A 17482-nucleotide genomic window follows, 5' to 3' on the forward strand; every position below is an offset into this window, starting at 1 on the left:
GTGCATTTCTGTTTCTTTTCTGAAATAAAAATATTCCTCTTAATCTGATCTCCAGTATTATCTGTCTTTGAAACATGGGCAGACAATGCAATATAATACAGTATATACCCAGACAGTGTGTGCAGCTCCTTCAGTGGAAAGACACAGGTACTGCCACTCTAAACGGCTGCCCATTTGCTTGTCCAGCGCTGCCCCCTGTGGTTTGAATATGACACTGCAACAAGCTGAATTCCTGCTGATCCGCTCTGCTTCCTCGTTGACTGTCAGCAGCAGCAGCTACCTTAATTACCTGTGAGACAGTTGGAGGGAGTGAGAGAAAGTGATTAGCACAGTTTGCTCAACTTTGAACACGTCAGCAGGACAGAGAGACAGAGGGGGGGGGGGGGGGTTGAAACTATGAGTTCAGGAATCCAAAAACGAACCTTTACATTACAGCACTGAAGAACAAGCTTCATACTCGTGTTAAAGCTGCTTCGGATGAATTCCTCACTTTTCTAACCTTTCTCGTCCCCTCAGATGACGCTGTGACAAGTGAGCTGTCCAAACTGCTCCACGAGATCAAAAAGTGCCGTGACAGGGACTACTCCTTCGAGGAGCTCTGCCACACCATCTCCTCTCACTCCATGGACAGCTTCGGCAGCGGGCGGCTCTCTGACGAGGAGCGGCCAGATCGACCAAACGGAACCCTGACCCGAGTCAGCAAGGTACAGGACAGCTCTTATTTCACAGAGAAGAAGTATACTAACATGTGCTACTGCAAGTGAATTCGCTTTATTACTTCATCCTCTGAACGGGTATAGCTTTAATTAAATATCAGCTCTCTCATAAATGAAAAGTCTGCTTTAAAATATCCATCAGAGGCACAAAAGGAATTTAGGATTTGTGTTACTTCAACCTCCTTCAGTGACGTGGCAGTATACTGAATGTGTCTCATCTAGTCCATGGTGGGGAAATGTTTGCACAGCTATGTTGTGTTACACTAATGAGCGAGTGTGAGGGGGGGGGGGGGGGATCTCCTCGAAGGTGTAAGCCTATTGGTCAGAAATAAGGAAGTGATACATCGTCATTAGAGGGGAAAAGCACAGTGGAGGGAAGATGATGGATATACTGAGAGAAAAAGTAAAAGATGGTTAACATTTTTGACTCAATGATCCTTCTTTTCATCTTGATTTCAACTTTTTGCATCTGAGCACATATTTAAACCTCCTTTGACTCAAAAAGGAGTTGAAAACTCAACTCATACAGACTTTTTGGGAACTTGTGTCTGACATTAACAGATACAATTATTCTACAGCTAATAACTAAAAGGATGACTTATGAATTTTAAGTAACTATGATCATTATTTCAGCCAAAGTTGAAGCTTGTCTAAACTGTGTTTCCAGAGATTTTGAGATTTTTAAATGATTTCCTGTTGTGTTATAAGACATACTGGAAACCCTTCAGTCTGTAACTCGACTTATTTAAGTGTCTCCTCCTATGAGAGAGTGCATACATTTAGAAAATGTGCACTTTCTTAAGATAACTTATACTTAAATGTGGATTTGAAATTAGGACCAAATATTATATTAAATAGTCAAAGATAGATCTCATTTAAAGGCAGGCCATTTAAGCACACCTGTAAAAATAACTATTCAGTCTTTAGGTCTGTTAAGATCCCAGTGCACATGAAAACATGAAACCATGAAACATGAAAACATGGCTGTGTTTTATTTCACTTTGTCCAAAAGTAAAGTTGTTTCTGCTTATGCTGAGTAATTTGCTCAAAAGCAAACGTTCCACTGTTGAACTCAAAGATGTCCTGATGAATGTCAGGTGTTGATTTCTCTGCTATGCTTTATGACAATAAGTCCGACTGTCAGTCAAAGCACGGTGTTTGCCAGGGGAATAATGCTGTTCTAAATAAATGCTTGCACTTTGTCCATTTTGCCAGCAGAGGGCAGCATCATATAAACTGATGTCACTGAGCAGGCTTTACTGGTGGAGACATCACTTGTTGTTGATAAAAAAAAAAAAAAACAGCTTCTGTTTGTTGTTTCCTGAATTTGTTAAATAATTACTTGTGCTCAAACATGTGTTCACAGCCTGCAGACACTGTTTTCTTTAACCTTTTTTTATTTTTTATTTGATGCTTTTTATATGTCAGCCACTTTATCCTCCTCTCTCCACTCTTTCAGTCACATTTAGACAAAAACTGAAACCACGTTATAGATTTAAAATCCAGTCTGAGGGTGGAAAATGTAACTTGTATCAGTATCAGTTGAACAGAGAATAGGAGCTGCGGTTTATTTCTTGCCGCCGACACAGCGAGCCACGGATGCTCTGAGCCTTTTTTCCAACCCGCCGTCGAGGAAGTGAGACCCAGCAGGACACACAGGTCTTCCGTCGCATTGACCCCCCACCTGAGTCTGAAGACAACACGCTGAGAGGCGGATAAAGAAACGTGATTGTTGGGTTCCATCTTCCTTTCCGTTTCTCTCCTTCTCGCTCCCACATGTCACACACACACACACACACACACACCTCAAGAGAAGAAATATTGTGACACTGATCAATAGCTCATCATCTTTTTCATATCTGAAAATGAGCTCAATATGAAAGAAAGCCCAGATATGTTTACGTACAGTGCAGCAGGCGTTCACACACACACACACACACACACACACACACGCACACGCACACACGCTTCGCTCACTCAGGCTGTAATTATCTCAATCCATCTTGTCTCCCTCTCTCTCTTTCGCTCCATAAGTACCAATTTGTATTCTATTACAGACATCCACAGTGTGTGTGTGTACGCCCGCAGGCTGCTGTGTGTACATATGGCTGGAGCCATTAGTATGTTACTCCACATGTCTATCACACATGAATAAAAGATGACAAGCCCAACAATGGCACACACACACACAGGAAGTATCAAGCTTCACACATTACCCTGGTACCCGCCATGTGTAAATCAAGTTATAACATATAATCGTGTGTGTGTGTTAATGTGTGTGATATTCAAATGAGTACTTTCCTGTGTGTTCAGTGGGATTAAATCAATATGTGTGTCTCTGAAACACAATCACTCTGTTTTTCTGACACTGTTAATAATCTCTGCTGATTTAAATACATTATCTCTGAATTTCATCCATTCTTCATAACATGACAAAGGCTGCGACTAAAGATTACTTTCAATAATCAATCTGTAAAACTGATTAGTTGCGCGACAGTCTCATTATGAGATGGATTAAAATTGCAAATCAAAGTGTCCCTGAGCTCAAGATGAAGAAGATGCACTTTTTAGTGCAATATTGCTCACTATTTTATTGACTTTTATTGACTTTTATTGTTTGTCCAATTTTTTTGTTTGTTTGGTTTGTTTTATTTGTCTGACTACGTGAGCTACTGGATACCTGAATTTCCCCAAGGGGATGAATAAAGTATCTATCTATCTATCTATCTATCTATCTATGCTTCAAACTGCACAATTTGATCACCTAAAGAACCTAACCCAAAGTTTAACGTAAAGAATAAACCAAAGAAGGAAAAGCAGCATTTTTTACTCTCTTTGTAAAGCTTGGATGAGAACGTCTTTGACATTCACGTTCTTAATGAACTTTTATGACAAATGATTTGAGACATCAACTATAAGGCAGTCAAGGAGAAAATCTTCAGTCATTTAAGAAATTGGTGAAAAATGTGAGTGACCTCTTAGCATCCTAATGTTAGCGTATAGCACTTAACACTCAGTAAAGCTGACAGCATGATAAACTAATGAAATCAGCACATTAAATATATTCATCTGATTATGCCACAGGTTAAAAATGTCCACTAGTCCATGCCATTCACAACTATACGTAACTTTTCAGGGCGACAAGTGTTTTTTTTTAGGGGCTTCATCTTCTGTTTATTCTCTGCATGCCCATTAACATCTGTGCTAAACATCATAGCAATCTACTGAGTGTTGAAGAGACACAACAAACCAACATTGCCATCCATCCAGCTGAATCAAACTCACAAAAAGAAAATTCAATAATCTGTGCGAACATGAAGTGCACTTTCGATCCCTCTTTTCCTGTAAATTGAAGCAGAGCTATGATGTCACCAGAGAATCTGGTTCAGATATGAACTTTGGTTAATTCTTCTGGCAGCAGGAAATCTTTTGCATGTTTGGCATGTGTGGTGACAGAAATCTGGTTGAAAACTTGATTTACTTTAACTGCCGTGGGGTCACTTTAGGTCACTGGATTGAAATGATTGTATCGTCCTCAAATAATGAACTTGGCCAATTTGTAAAATGTAGTTAAGTAAAAGAAATTCCCTGAACAGCAAAGTCCTGCATTAAGTGTAGTGACCTCTGGCTGATATCTGTTTTCTACTGCAATGAAAGGAAATACAGTATCAGCCCTATTGTTCATTCATACAGTGCAGGCTGTGCGTGTGTGTGTGTGTGAGCACTGCAGTCTGTTTTGCATCTATCAATATTCCAGAGTTGATGTCGGCCTTGTGCAATCTGAAGCGATTGGTGACCTTTTGATTTCATCCTCATTTTCTACCTCTATCTCCAGTTTCACTGATGCCCTTTTGCTCCTCCCGTCTGTCCTTTGCTCCCTCTGAATCTCCGCTCTCTTTAATTTCTCAACATGTTTTTTCTTCTTCCAGCACTTTCTCTCTCACTCCGTCTTTAAAATGTCCTTAAATAATTCCCAATTGCCTCTGTATCTCCTTTGTTTGCTCTCTCTCCCCTCCTCATTCTCCCTCTCTTCTACTGCTGGTTTAAAAAAAAAAAAAAAACCTGTCAAATCAGACACTGCAGTGGTATCTCTCTCTCTCTCTCTCTCTCTCTCTCTCTCTCTCTCTCCCCCTCCCTCTCTCTTTCTAATCTGCTGCATCATATGGCTCACTGGGACATCAGGTGGTTTGCGTCCGCCCTCTGACATCTCATGTCACAGAGCTCGTGCACACACCTGCCTCCTGGGAGCCAAAGTGCCCCAGGAAAGGACACTGTGTGTGTGTGTGTGTTGAAGTAGCTGTGCTCTTCCTGTACCTTTCTCCTTTAACTCAATGTGGCATCCAGATAAGTAATGCTGCTACATGTTTCAAGAACAGCTACATTGGGGATTTAGCTGTCCTCTAATAAAACCAAACCTCAGTGGTAATTCGGTGACTATAAGCTGCTTTTGGCTGCATGAATGCTTCTTTTGTTGTTCTCTGACTCTAATTATAAACATCTATGAAAGTGCTGCGTCTGAATCCTGATTGTTGAGCAAGTATCAGCATTTCTAGACGTAATCTTTTAATCTCTGTTTCATTGCGATCCGCGTTTTAACCTTTCTTTTGACGCACACTTTGTCTGGCCGTGCTCGATCTATCACTTGTGATTTTAAACGGTTGTCAACACATTGTTTATTTTAAATGTCTGTTTTCACAGAGACCGACCCCGCCTCTCGCCCCGGCCCTGGAGGAGGACGAGGCAGACAAAAGTTGTGGCCCCACGGGATTCTGGGAGGCCCTGACACCCTGCAACGGCTGCCGCAACCTGGGCTTCTCCAGCCTATCACAGGTACACAAACACAACCACACACACATATATACACAGTAAATACACAGCCTGAATTCTGCACTTTATGCATATTATATTATATTCATAAAGTGCATACTGTGTTGTTTGTACAGTATGCACTTTGTGGAACAGATTCATAAAATCAATCCATTATTACCATAGGAGTTTGTCACATGCTGTGGAATAATGCATCACATACACACGCTACTTCACTACAGTGAAATTACAGAATTGAGTTATTACCATTGTTGTCACAGATTGTCAGAAAACGAGTAGAGGTGGACCCAAGTGCAGAAACCAAAAGTATTTTATCAAACAAAAAGGCCGAAGGCAACAAAACTCAATTCCAAAAGTTCAACAAAAAACACAGGGATCAAAAACAAAACTGACATTCATACGACATACAACATACAATGAACTGACACAGAAGGGAAGAAACACAGAGGCCGTTTTCGAAAACCGCGTACTATACTACTAGTACGTACTGATTTGGCCAAAATGCAGTATGCAGTATACGAACAAATGCAGGATCCGCAGTATGCGAAATATACCCGGATGTCATACTGATTCAGGAAAAATTTACAGTATGCATCAGACCAGTCTACCTCGCGTACTGTCTCCCAGAATGCAAAGCGCCAGGTCAATATTTACAGTCGTAATGGCGGAGGGCAGCTTGTCTCCTTCTTCTTCTTGCCACATTGTGGGCATGAACCAATGACAAATATGACATTTTCAGATATTTATGTGTCTTACCACCTGAGATGTTCCTGCTTTTTCAACTGTACGATGCATGTGCCACATGTGGACAAGCTGCTGCAATTACTGGCTTGCTCATATGATTACATATTATTCACAGCTGTGTAAAAATTAAACCTGAATGCTTGAAAAATATACTATAATGTTAATAGTATTTTTCATAATGTAATTAAATAAATTACTACTAATAATAGCATGCTAATCATATTTCAACCACAGGTGTTATGTATTAATGACAGAAGATATGAGAGATTGTTGACGCTTTTATTTTTATTATTTTAATGAAGCACTTGTCAACTTATTTCACTACACCGTTGTGGCGTTTACCTCCAGATGGGCCGTTGTTTACTTCCGCATTCCAGGACCGGAAACCAGTTTAACCGGACCAAGCATACTGCAAAATAACCGACGACTGGCAGTCATACTACATACTACTGTTGAACGCAGTATGCAGTATGCAGTATGCAGTATATACTGCAGTATATACTGCATACTGAGTTAGATAGTAGTATGTAGTACGCGGTTTTGAAAACGGCCAGAGACTAAATAGACACAGGGGTAATCAAACACAGGTGAGACTAACAAGACACAGGTGAGGACAGTCAGGGCAATCACACAGGCAGGAATACAAGAAACACAGAGGACAACTACAAACCAAATCATGAAACACTGAAGACACCCAGAACTCAAGAATCTAACAAAACACACCAGAACACAGAGATACACGAGGATGATAAATGACAAAATAAAACAGAAAACACTGAAGACAAAACTAGGAAACACACAAGGGAAACAAGCAACACTAGGGAACATTAACACACAAGGGAAACAAGCAACAGGGAAACTCAAATACAAAACCAAATCATGACAATTGTACTTGATGAACTTCTGCTGGTTACCGTGGGAACGCTTTGAATGAGTCGTCACCAGAGAGACCAGCTCTCCTGACTGCTCTGCATACTTCCCTCTGTACCCGTCTCTTTCTTTCTCTTTGCTTATTCCGTCTGTTTTTTTTTTTTTTTTCATCATCATATTCTCTCTCTCGCTCTATAATCAGAAATAATCTCCTTATCTTTCCACTTCTGAAGCTTCGTCCCTTTTATGAGAACCACTTGGTTCATGAACCCTGAATGGAAATAATTCAACTGAAATATCTGATACACAGAGATCACATAAAGGATAATCATCCCTGTGGGGGAAATATTAATACAGCAGCAGAAAGCAGCAGAAGAAAACACAGTGGAACGAAAAGGTGACATCCTTGTGATACATTTTCATGCAAAACAACATTTATAGAGTTGAAACGAGGGGTCAAATCTCCTATACATCTGCATTACAGATGGAACATGGTTCTTCCTCCTTCCACTGAATTCATTCAAAACAGACACACAGAATAAAAACGCTTAAATGGGACACAACAGATAGGTTTTATGCATTCCCATATAATGGAGTGATTCTGTACATACACCCTTCCACATATTTAAAAGGATCAATATGTAACTTGAAATGGGTACTGCAGTCCAAATTCAAAACATTGGACAGAGCTGTCTCCCCCCGCCCCCTCCACCCTAGAGTCATTGCTCACGCTGGTTGCCATGTTGAGGCCACTGAAGCTTCAGTGTTTAGTCTCTACTTTGGTCTTTCTGCGTTCTAACCTCTCTCCATTTTGCAAAAGCATCTCAAATATTGATCCTAGTTTCAACACTTTTCTGCTCGTGGAGCTCAGTAGAAAAACGCTGAGGGTAGAATCAGTTCAGTCTGAATCAGTTTGCTTGCCCGCTACCGTCGCTGCAACACACCTGTTGGTTTGACGTGATAACTGCTCTCCTGTCTGGCTAACCGAGGGGTGTCCAAAACGGCGGTGTGGGGGTGCCTTAAAACTGCCTAGTGCTGATGGTAAAGCAGAGCGTCCTTAAAGTGTGCCTTTAAGGGCCGAGTCTGAAGTTCCATTCAACAAACCCAAAGGGGAATACAGCTCACTGTAATGCTGACTTTAAAAGTGATCATTCTGGTGAATTGTTTGATTTCACAGACTATTACTTCAGTCAAACAACTTAGAAGCAACTCCACAGTCATGAGCGAAGCAGAAGAACATCACACAACAGTTTTTCTTTCGTTTATGCCTTAAGGTGGAAAAAAAAACATTTCTTTATCAGAGAAAATTTTGTTCCAGTCAACCTAGAATCACTACTTTCATACTCGACTAAACAAACTGATCTATAAAGTTTGATGCAGCATAGATTGTAGGACTTAAAGTTCCTCTGATACGTTTTATCTTTCGATGAATGTGTGCCAAGTATCCTGTTGTACCTTTCAACCCAAAATCAAGAAGAGGAGGCAGAATCCAAGTTCTCCTCTGCCACCTAGAATACCTGCTCGACCTTTTTGTCCTCCTTCCTTCCTTCCTTCCTTCCTTCCTTCCTCCTTCCTTCTCCTTTCCCCCAAGCCCTCCATGCTGTGTATAGAAGTGTGGTTAATTGTGTGCAGTTGCGAACGCTTAGCAGCGAGTTGCTTGCTGGCTCACACTGCAGGACATCTGACATTTACAACACAACGACCCTGTGTGTTATACAATGGCAGCCTGCCTGCCTCCCTGGCATGCTGCCTGGAGATGTTTGCACCTGGATGTGTGTGTGTGTGTGTGTGTGTGTGTGTGTTACACTAATGTGTTGGTGCAAAATAAAATAAAAAGGGACCTTTGTGCATGTTGGCGTTAAATGTGAACACGAGGGTATACAGAGCATATTGTTAGTTTGTGTGTTCAAATGTCTGAATTTAGTGTGGCACCATTTTGAATGAGCGTAGGAGGGCTGTGTGTGTGTGTGGGTTTTATAGAGGAGGATAAAAGAAGGATGAAATAGAGAGAACGAGGAAAGACAGATTGAGTTGTTATTACGTAATTAAGTTAGCACCATGCTAATTAGCTCGGCATGATTGAGAGTAAACAGAGTCAACATAAAGAGAGGCGCCGGTTCGTCTCATTTGAGGATGAACAAACAAAGTCAAACTCTTCTTCTCCAAACATTTTTCATCTCATCTTTCTCATGTCATTACCCCACACGAGCTCTCGCATTAGAACGACAACTTGTCGTTTTAGATCAGCCCGGGAAAAAACAGAGCATCGCGTTGTTTATGTTTGTGTATGCGTGCATTCATGACGTGTGCGTGCGCCATACGTTGCTGCATAAGGAAGCTTCCCTTGTTTTGGATTTCTTTGCCAGTCACACGTTTCCTCCCACCATGGCCATGTGCACGCCAACTGATGCCCGGTAGTGTGTGTGTGTGTGTGTGTGGAGGAGGTTTCCTCTGTGACGTCGACTTTAACGACGCAGTTCATACCTCACATGCTCAGAAGGTTGAAGCAAAATATAGAGAATGGGAAAAAAAAGAGAGAGATATAACGAACAAATGCGAGGACAGTATTCAGATGGAGAGGTTCTGCAGGGTTGCCAGGCAACCTAGAAATTCATGTGATATCAGGCGTGGGATGGCCACCTTTTACAAGTCACAGGTGCGTCAGAGAGTCAGCGCAGAGACACGTTCACATACGCGTCAGAGCTTCACGTGCCTCGCACTTCTCCACCTTTCCTTCTTCCTTCCTGTGTTTCCTACCTCGTCTCTCTTTTTTTTCCTCAGACTTCCTCATTAGATTTTCTGCTGTCCCCCCCCCCCCCCCCCCCCCCCCTCAGTGGCTGCTGACCTTTAATGTTTTCAGCTGAGGGAGTTTAAAGGAGTTGAGGTGGGGTGAGTCTGTGTCTGTGTCTGTGCCCTGGACGAGGTGAAGATCAGAAACCCAGGAGGGCTCTTGAAGATGTTAGGGGACTTCAAAGGGAGGTATTTCTGAGAGGACGGGGATTGTGTGGAGACTTTCATAAGACTTTGATAGAAGACTTTGTGTGCTCTGTAGGTGAGTGAGCTCTAAAAAGTGCAGTGTACCATTTAGGAGTTTTCAAAGTGAAAAACTTTTTTTTTTTTGTTAAAAATTCTTAATTTGGAATAGTTCAATGTCCGCCTCTGACCCTGTCACCGTTTCCTTGGAAAGCTCAACAAACTGCGATGCACTCTGAGAACAAGCAATATTTGTTTTTCTGCAATTTGAGCTCCCACAGCTCTTCTGTTGGATCAAACAACACGGGCCAGCCTTCACTCCCCACACACATCAGGCCCACCCATGAACCTGTCGCCCCCCCCCCCCCCCCCCCCCCCCTCACACAAGAGCTGAAGTTTTGGAGATGGTCTGACCCAGACTTTACCTGTCAGATGTGTCTGATAGGACTTGAAGCTTTTTGTTGACACGTGTTGACGTTGTTTCCTCCTTTCTGGTTCCTTACTTGTGTAGTACGTACTCTCAGATGTGCTAAGTTGTAGAATTCAAATTATATCATGGCGTAAAATCCAAAGATGTCCGTGGCATGATCTTAAATAATGTTCCTGGACACACTCACAAGCAAACAGTATGTAATAGTTCAGAGTAGTTGTAACTTCCATAAGAACTCATTGGGGATCCAGTGTAAATAAATCAAATCATAAAGTTTGTGTGCTCTTCCACTTCTCCTTCCTTTTTATCACTGTCAGGTTTTCCTTCCTTCTCTGAGTTAAAACATCTTTGGGAAATTCATGGCGTCCTCGGCTGTTTGACTACGCTCTCTGAGTTTCTGCATAAATGTCACATCAGCTGTATCTATGGTGGAGTTTGAGTGCTTATTCAACCTTCAATATCTCTGTAAAAAAAAAAAAAATGCATTTGGGAGCAGACTATTTTTTACAACCCCCCCAAAACAAATGTATTTCAGAAACAAGAGCCGATCATCTTCATGCTTCATCGCAAGGTGTGCGTCTGTGTGTGTATACTCAAGGCTGCTGTGATGATGGGAACGGTAAGCATCCTCTAAAACAATTCCCCCTATCCCGATTGAGATATAAAAAGCCGAGAAGCCGTAAAAGTAATAAATAGGAAGTACTCTGAGCTGCCACTAAAAGTACTGCCTGGTCTATGAAGAACGAGGAAAAGTAATTCAGCAAAATAAGTGGGACACAGAGTGCCCGGCTTATATCTTTTATTTTACTGTTTTTTTTCTAGAGCATCAAAGAAAAAAATCTAATTGGCGGAAACTGAGATATGGAAAGGCAATTTGTTGAGCAAATGTCTGTACTTGAAGTGTGTTTTATTACTTTCCGGCTGATCTGAAGCATTCAATCTCAGATACAGATGAAGTAAAGCCAAGTGTCTGGTCTTTTTGCTGAGTTATTTTTTTTACTGTATAAAGAATATGGATGGAAAGCCTTATGCTTTAAAAATGAATGTTAACTTAGATAAAAGAAGGACTTGAAGAGTAGAGTGAAGATGGATGAACTAACATCATGTTTCAGGACTTTGACATATTAGAAGTTGGATCAGAACAGGACAGAAACAGTGTCTTTATGGGCTGGGTTTGCTAAAATAACTTGCCTGATACACATTAAAACAAAGCATTGTAAATTAGTGTTTGGTCCAGCTTGTACATCAGGAAGTGTGCAAACAGTTCAGAATAAATAAAGGGTCATTAAACTGTAATTGTTATTTGTACAACGTGAGTCAGTTCTGTACATCGAGTGTTTCCATGCAGCACACTCGTACTCGAGCAGCCTCTCGGGGTGGTTCTTCCCCTCACACTTCTCAAGCTCTCAGTTCAACACGGTAAAAACTTTGGCCACGCAGCATCTCAGCGCTGGCTGCCGGGCCGTGTCTGCGGGATTAAGCACGGGGGCCAGGAGGAGCCGCGGCGTGAGCTCTGCTCCGTGCAGCAGCAGTCACGGGGGGGGGGACGGGGACGTGAAGGGGGTTCTTTTCTGAGGAGACACTGTCGCTGTCCCGTGGGTGGCTCGGCTCGCTGATTCTTCTGTGGGATTAGCCAGCCATGGAGTGAAATCCAATTCTGCAAGGCGATCCCCTGTCCAACCTGCACTTCTCTCGCTCTATCGCACTCTATCTCACCTTTTTGTGACACCCACATTTCTCATCTCCTACTTGAACCTCTTTACAGCTAAGCGGAGGTATTCCAGATGTCCCTGGATGACCTCTGACTGAGGGCATCAACTCCAGGAAACGAGAGTCTCGCTCACCTTCCTTCCCTCTTTTCTTAGTATAGTGCTTAGATTTGTTACCATCCTGTCTATACTTAGAAGGAAGTCCACTGTATGTTCACAACTCAACAGCTGAAGGAGCGCAACAGGCGTCTTGGTCGGACAGATTAGTCGTCGATTCTCAATAAAAATCCAGTTTTTGCTTTCTGTGTCTCAGCAGCTCCGTTCTATGACTGGATGTCCCTCTCGGTCCCTCCCTCACTGAGGGCCTCAGAGGGTCCATTGTCCTTTCTGCTGTCCACCCCTCCCTTTTCTTTCTAATCAAATAGCATCCATGAGGAAATTCCAGCAAATTATAGCCTCCATTCATATCTGATGGCCTCTGAACTCAGAGTGCAGAGAACGAGGCAGCGGCGTGGCACAGTGGAGGGTTAAGCCGAGACAGAGAGAGAGGAAGAGCGAGTCACAGGATTTAGGATCCCTCGGACGTGACTGGAGCAACGGCACATTTCCTCTTTGGGTTATCAGCCCCCGCACACACACGCAAACACAAAACCATATAGAATGCACACACAGATGTGCGCACATCGGCTCTCACGTGATCACACACTGCGAGCGAAGCAACGCCGCACAGATATAATCACACACCGTAACACGCAATCCTTTGGTCACATGTGCAGCCGGCGTCACACAAACACACCCTGAAAGGTTTAATCTGGCCTCCGCAGTCGGACGGGAGCTGCATACGACCTGCTAATTAGTGGCCGGAGGAGGCCTCTGTTTGTCTGCGCGCTTCCTGCTCGGCTCAGACACAAGTTTCTCTGTGTCCCTATCTCTGCGTGGAGATAGAGAGGGGAGGGAGACAGGGTTGGAGGGAGGGGAAATGAATGAAGACGGAGTGTGTTTGTTTGTTGGGAAGAACTTGCTCAGATGCGACCCCAGGAAGCTTTTTTTCTCTGCCACTTTGTGAAAGCCGCCTGACTCCTTGAAAGGCCCGCGGGGCGAAGCGCTTCAAGAAAAGGTCCATCAAACTCATCAGGTAGCCAAACCTGCCGTGACACCACAAGGATTTGTTTTTCTTCTATGTTTGCTCCCCGGCGTCGTGAAAGGGACTGGAGGTTAAGTGATTCTTTTTGGGTTCGTTCTGTCCTGGTCAAGATTGAGTAGCAAAGTTGTTTTTTTTCCGCAAATTCTAACCTTGTTGCTTGCTTCAGTTTGCCTTTTTTTTTTTTTTTTTTTTTTTTTTTTTTTCCTTCTTCTTATGAGGAAAAAAAATCAAACACTTCTCCTGCCTGAACTTCACTCACATTTTCGGAGTGCCATTCCCATGCTTGTGTGTCTTAGAAAGTCCCTGCACTCCCACTTCCTCTGCTTCCTCTTCCTCAGTACTAAACTCAATTCCTCTTCCCGCTCGTGTCTCGTGCTCGTCTCCTCTGGATATCCCTGTCACAAACTCCAGAGTAAGTCGGATCCTGGTGTCCTTTGATCCACCTGTGTTTATCTCTCTCTCTCTCTCTCTCTCTCTCTCTCTTTCTCTGTCTTTGTGACGCCTTTTGTTACCTCCTGTCAGCTCAAGCCTCTCTTTTTCTCCTTCTGTTTCCTGCTCAAATGATGGGATGGAAGCTGCAGATTTGAAGGAAGGAGTAATAAGAAAGATGATATACATGTAGAAGTGAAAAAGAGAGAGAAATATGAGGCAGGAGTAGGATAAAGGGTAGGGAAGAACCAACAGAGCACTTAGTGGGAGAATGAGAAATGAAATGAAAGTGCACATTAAGGCTGCTTCCTCATATCTCTGCTCTTTTAATCATAATTCCAGGCACATTTCTTCACCGTTCTCTGCTTCCCAACTCATTCCCCCAGTATTCATTCTCCCTGTAGACACTACAGATCTCTCTTTCCTGAGCCGCAGTCCTTAGAGTGCTTTCTTCTCTCCTTCTATTAATGATGCTGCTGTACCTGTGGCGTTTTAGATTCCTCTCTTCCGAATGTCATTGTTAATTCATGTCGACAGCGTGGTAATTACTGTTAACACTGGAGCCTCATTCTCTCAGCTCTCTTTCATCAGAAACATCAGATGTTTTATATTCACATCAGGACTGAGTCTCATCATTTATCCTGCCTCTTTGACTCGTCCCTGTGTCCATTTCAATCTGCTTTTACTTAGAGCCATTTTGAAACTTTATCTTGATTTCTCTCGGAGGAGCTGCACCCTCTTCCAGCTTCGTGCAATGAAGCAATCCGATGCATTTCCTGCCCGTCACAAATACAGTCTGTCAACATCCGTACAAGCAATTTGATTACTCGGAAAACTCAGTTTGTGCAGGAAATTGAAGAGCAGATTAACTTAAAATCTTGTTGAACATGCAGTCACTTTGAGGCTACTTTTTGATTGTGTGCTGCATGAAACTACTGTTTGATTTGATACAAACCCCATGTCTTCTATATTCAACTTATATGCAACAGCAAACACATTTTCTAAAGCTTAGCCCCAAGAATCAGCTTTTCTAAAAGCTGCCACCTCAGATGTAGAAAATGAAGCCACTGGCTGGCTCAAAAAAACAAGGAATCCCACATTTTCAAGCAGAAACAAACCTGTTTATAGCCTGGTTCACAAAGCTGTTTTGGTCTACTGAGCTAATTTTTTTTACACAGAGGGGATTTTTTTTTTTAACGCATCTCTTTTGATTTTATCAAGGCTAATAGTTAAGCATAACTTTGCATAATTTGGGGAAAAGACTTAGTTATCTGACAGGTGGGCGTGTTGTAACTGTTTGCTGTCGGCTCACCTTAGCTCCTTCTCTATTTCTGCTTCAAGATAGATTTTAAACTAAGACGGAGGTAGCATTTCCAATGCGCCGAATGTGAACAATGGGCTTCAAAATGCAGAGACTACGTCCAGGTTTGACAGAGTTAACATAAATATTTTGGGTAGGGAAAGATTGTGTTATCAGCCATACATTTAAAGAGTGCATAATGACTTGAACTGTGAGAGGACGGGCTTATTTTACCAGCATTAAGCCCAAAGCATGATTTTAATGACCTCAGATGACTTAGTGTCGCATAAACATAACCATCTGCAGCACTCTGGAGGCGGAGCCTGATCTTCAAGGTCCTATGGTCAATAACAATCCTTACTTCCCTGTCTTTACATACTGCTTCATGCACATGCATTCATGTATGAGGCTGATTCAAAAGCCATTCATATGTACAGGAAACGGGAAAAATCTGCCTGCAAATCAGGTTCTTTCCTTCCCCGTACTCCCCGTAGTTAATGGTGTGTAAGAAATCAGGTCACAGCAGAGAGACTGTAAATAAGCTCCCTAAACACGTAAACACAGTGTACCAGTTGCAGTTTTCTGCTCCGTCTGCAACACTAAATATGGTAAAGACTTTAAAATGAGTATGAGGCTGATTAATTGGCCCTTAAATCAGAGCTGTCAGAGGAGTTTAGATTTCAGATTCGAGTTTTCATGGCCTTGAAAGGAGCAGCTTCATCAGCGCGCTCTCAGCTTTCCGTTTTTTTTTTTTCCCTCTGAGAGTGAAATGTGCAGCTAACAGTGCTGTCACGCCAAATCAGTGTCAGCTGAGACCACGCCACCTGCAGAGTGAAGACATAAAAGATTGACCAGCTCTCTGTTAGCTTGTAATGGCGGCCTAATTGAGTGCTAATGGATTTTTAAAAAAGCGGGGGGGGGGGGGGGGGGGGAGAAAGGAGGGGTTTAGTTTAGTTTTAATAAAGTGCAGTGTGGAAAAAATAAAAATCTCAGATCGAGTGTAGAGGTTTGTAAGTGAGAGAAATCATCATGGGACTGATTGCTCTGTCAGCCGGCATGATTAATGCTTGTTGAGTGTGCACGGTGCATGATTGATGGCCTGGTGCAGTCTGGGTAATGTAGTAGCAGAGGATGACAGAAAGAGTAATGGCTGTCGAACGAGGAGAGGAGAAGGTGGCGGAAGAAAAAGAGAGTTGTTGAGCGCCGTTCAGAAGAAGAGAAGCCACTAACCCACAAAGTTATCGCCATGGTGACACATTAACCACTCATCCCATTAGAGAGGGTATAACCAAGGGCGTGTTGCCAAGTGACTCCTCAGAAATGATGATGGAGCGTTTGCGTTGTGGGAAATATTCAGACCTCCAGAGGCTGCAAAGACATGTTTTGTCTGTTTTGGGTGAAATGATGCTCAGCCCTGTAACCTTCCCGCTTCACACCGCTCCCTCTTGTTTTTCATTCTTTCTGAGCACGCAGCTGCTGCAGAGATAAGGGACCTGTTGGTTCCTCCGGGGCTCAACCTTTTCACTAACGCTGCAGCAACGTGCAAATCTGAAAATTCTCCTCAAACACCTAGAGAGGACTCGTAACATAAAGGTTCCCAAAGAAGCATTTCCCCTCGCATGTTGCTCACCTCGTTCTCACCTCTAAATGAAGAACTTCTGACAGAATGCTGCTCGTCTCTTTGGTTGAAAAAAAAAAAAAAAAAGAAATCACTGATGGATTTCACTTAGTATGCAAATTACAATTAAGACACTTGGCAGATGGTCTAATCAAAGAGACTTATTAAAAAAGCCTCACAAACAAAAAGTGCAACGACATTGATTAAGAGAGTAAAGGAAGAACATACTCCCTATTGACATTCCTGTAACGTACGTACCATTTGGTGAGATTTAGTTTGAGTTATGTTGAGACCACAATGAGCCCTTTCCCCATTTTTGCTTCAAGCAATCACAACTTGTGAGCAAAACAGATTATCAGTTGACCAAGCCACAGAGCTACAAGACAGACCATCGTGTGAAGTAAAAATAAACACAGACACATACCCACTGTTACTCACCTCTTACAGTAGAAGAGTGACAACATAAATCAAAGTCACCCCCGTCTCCCCGGGGAATTCTTCTCATAATCGACCTCTGTTATGAGGCTGTTTAATGCACTTCAGATCTGCATATAAACACTACAGTACATAAACAAGAGAAGAAGAGAAGAACACAGTTACATCCTCACATAAGTTGCTAATTAATAACTGATATTTAAAAAAAAAAAAGATCAATTTAAAACTATTCTTCAGTCAAGGTGACACGATGGTCGTTGTGTTGACTTTGAACTCTGTTGCTGTTC

At 42.5% G+C, this 17482-nt stretch overlaps 1 protein-coding gene across 2 annotated transcripts in view; it reads left to right on the forward strand.

Annotated features, from left to right (window-relative positions):
* Nucleotides 1-17482, forward strand: part of anks1b (ankyrin repeat and sterile alpha motif domain containing 1B) — a 195320-nt gene that overhangs the window by 82677 nt on the left and 95161 nt on the right. For both annotated transcript variants that reach the window (XM_061029792.1, XM_061029793.1), the window contains exons 9-10: nt 517-704; nt 5415-5546. In XM_061029792.1, the coding sequence (XP_060885775.1) occupies nt 517-704; nt 5415-5546 (320 nt within the window). The remainder of the gene's footprint in view (nt 1-516; nt 705-5414; nt 5547-17482) is intronic.

The sequence above is a fragment of the Labrus mixtus genome, chromosome 22, assembly GCF_963584025.1.
Source record: "Labrus mixtus chromosome 22, fLabMix1.1, whole genome shotgun sequence".
Classification (NCBI taxonomy): Eukaryota; Metazoa; Chordata; class Actinopteri; order Labriformes; family Labridae; genus Labrus; species Labrus mixtus.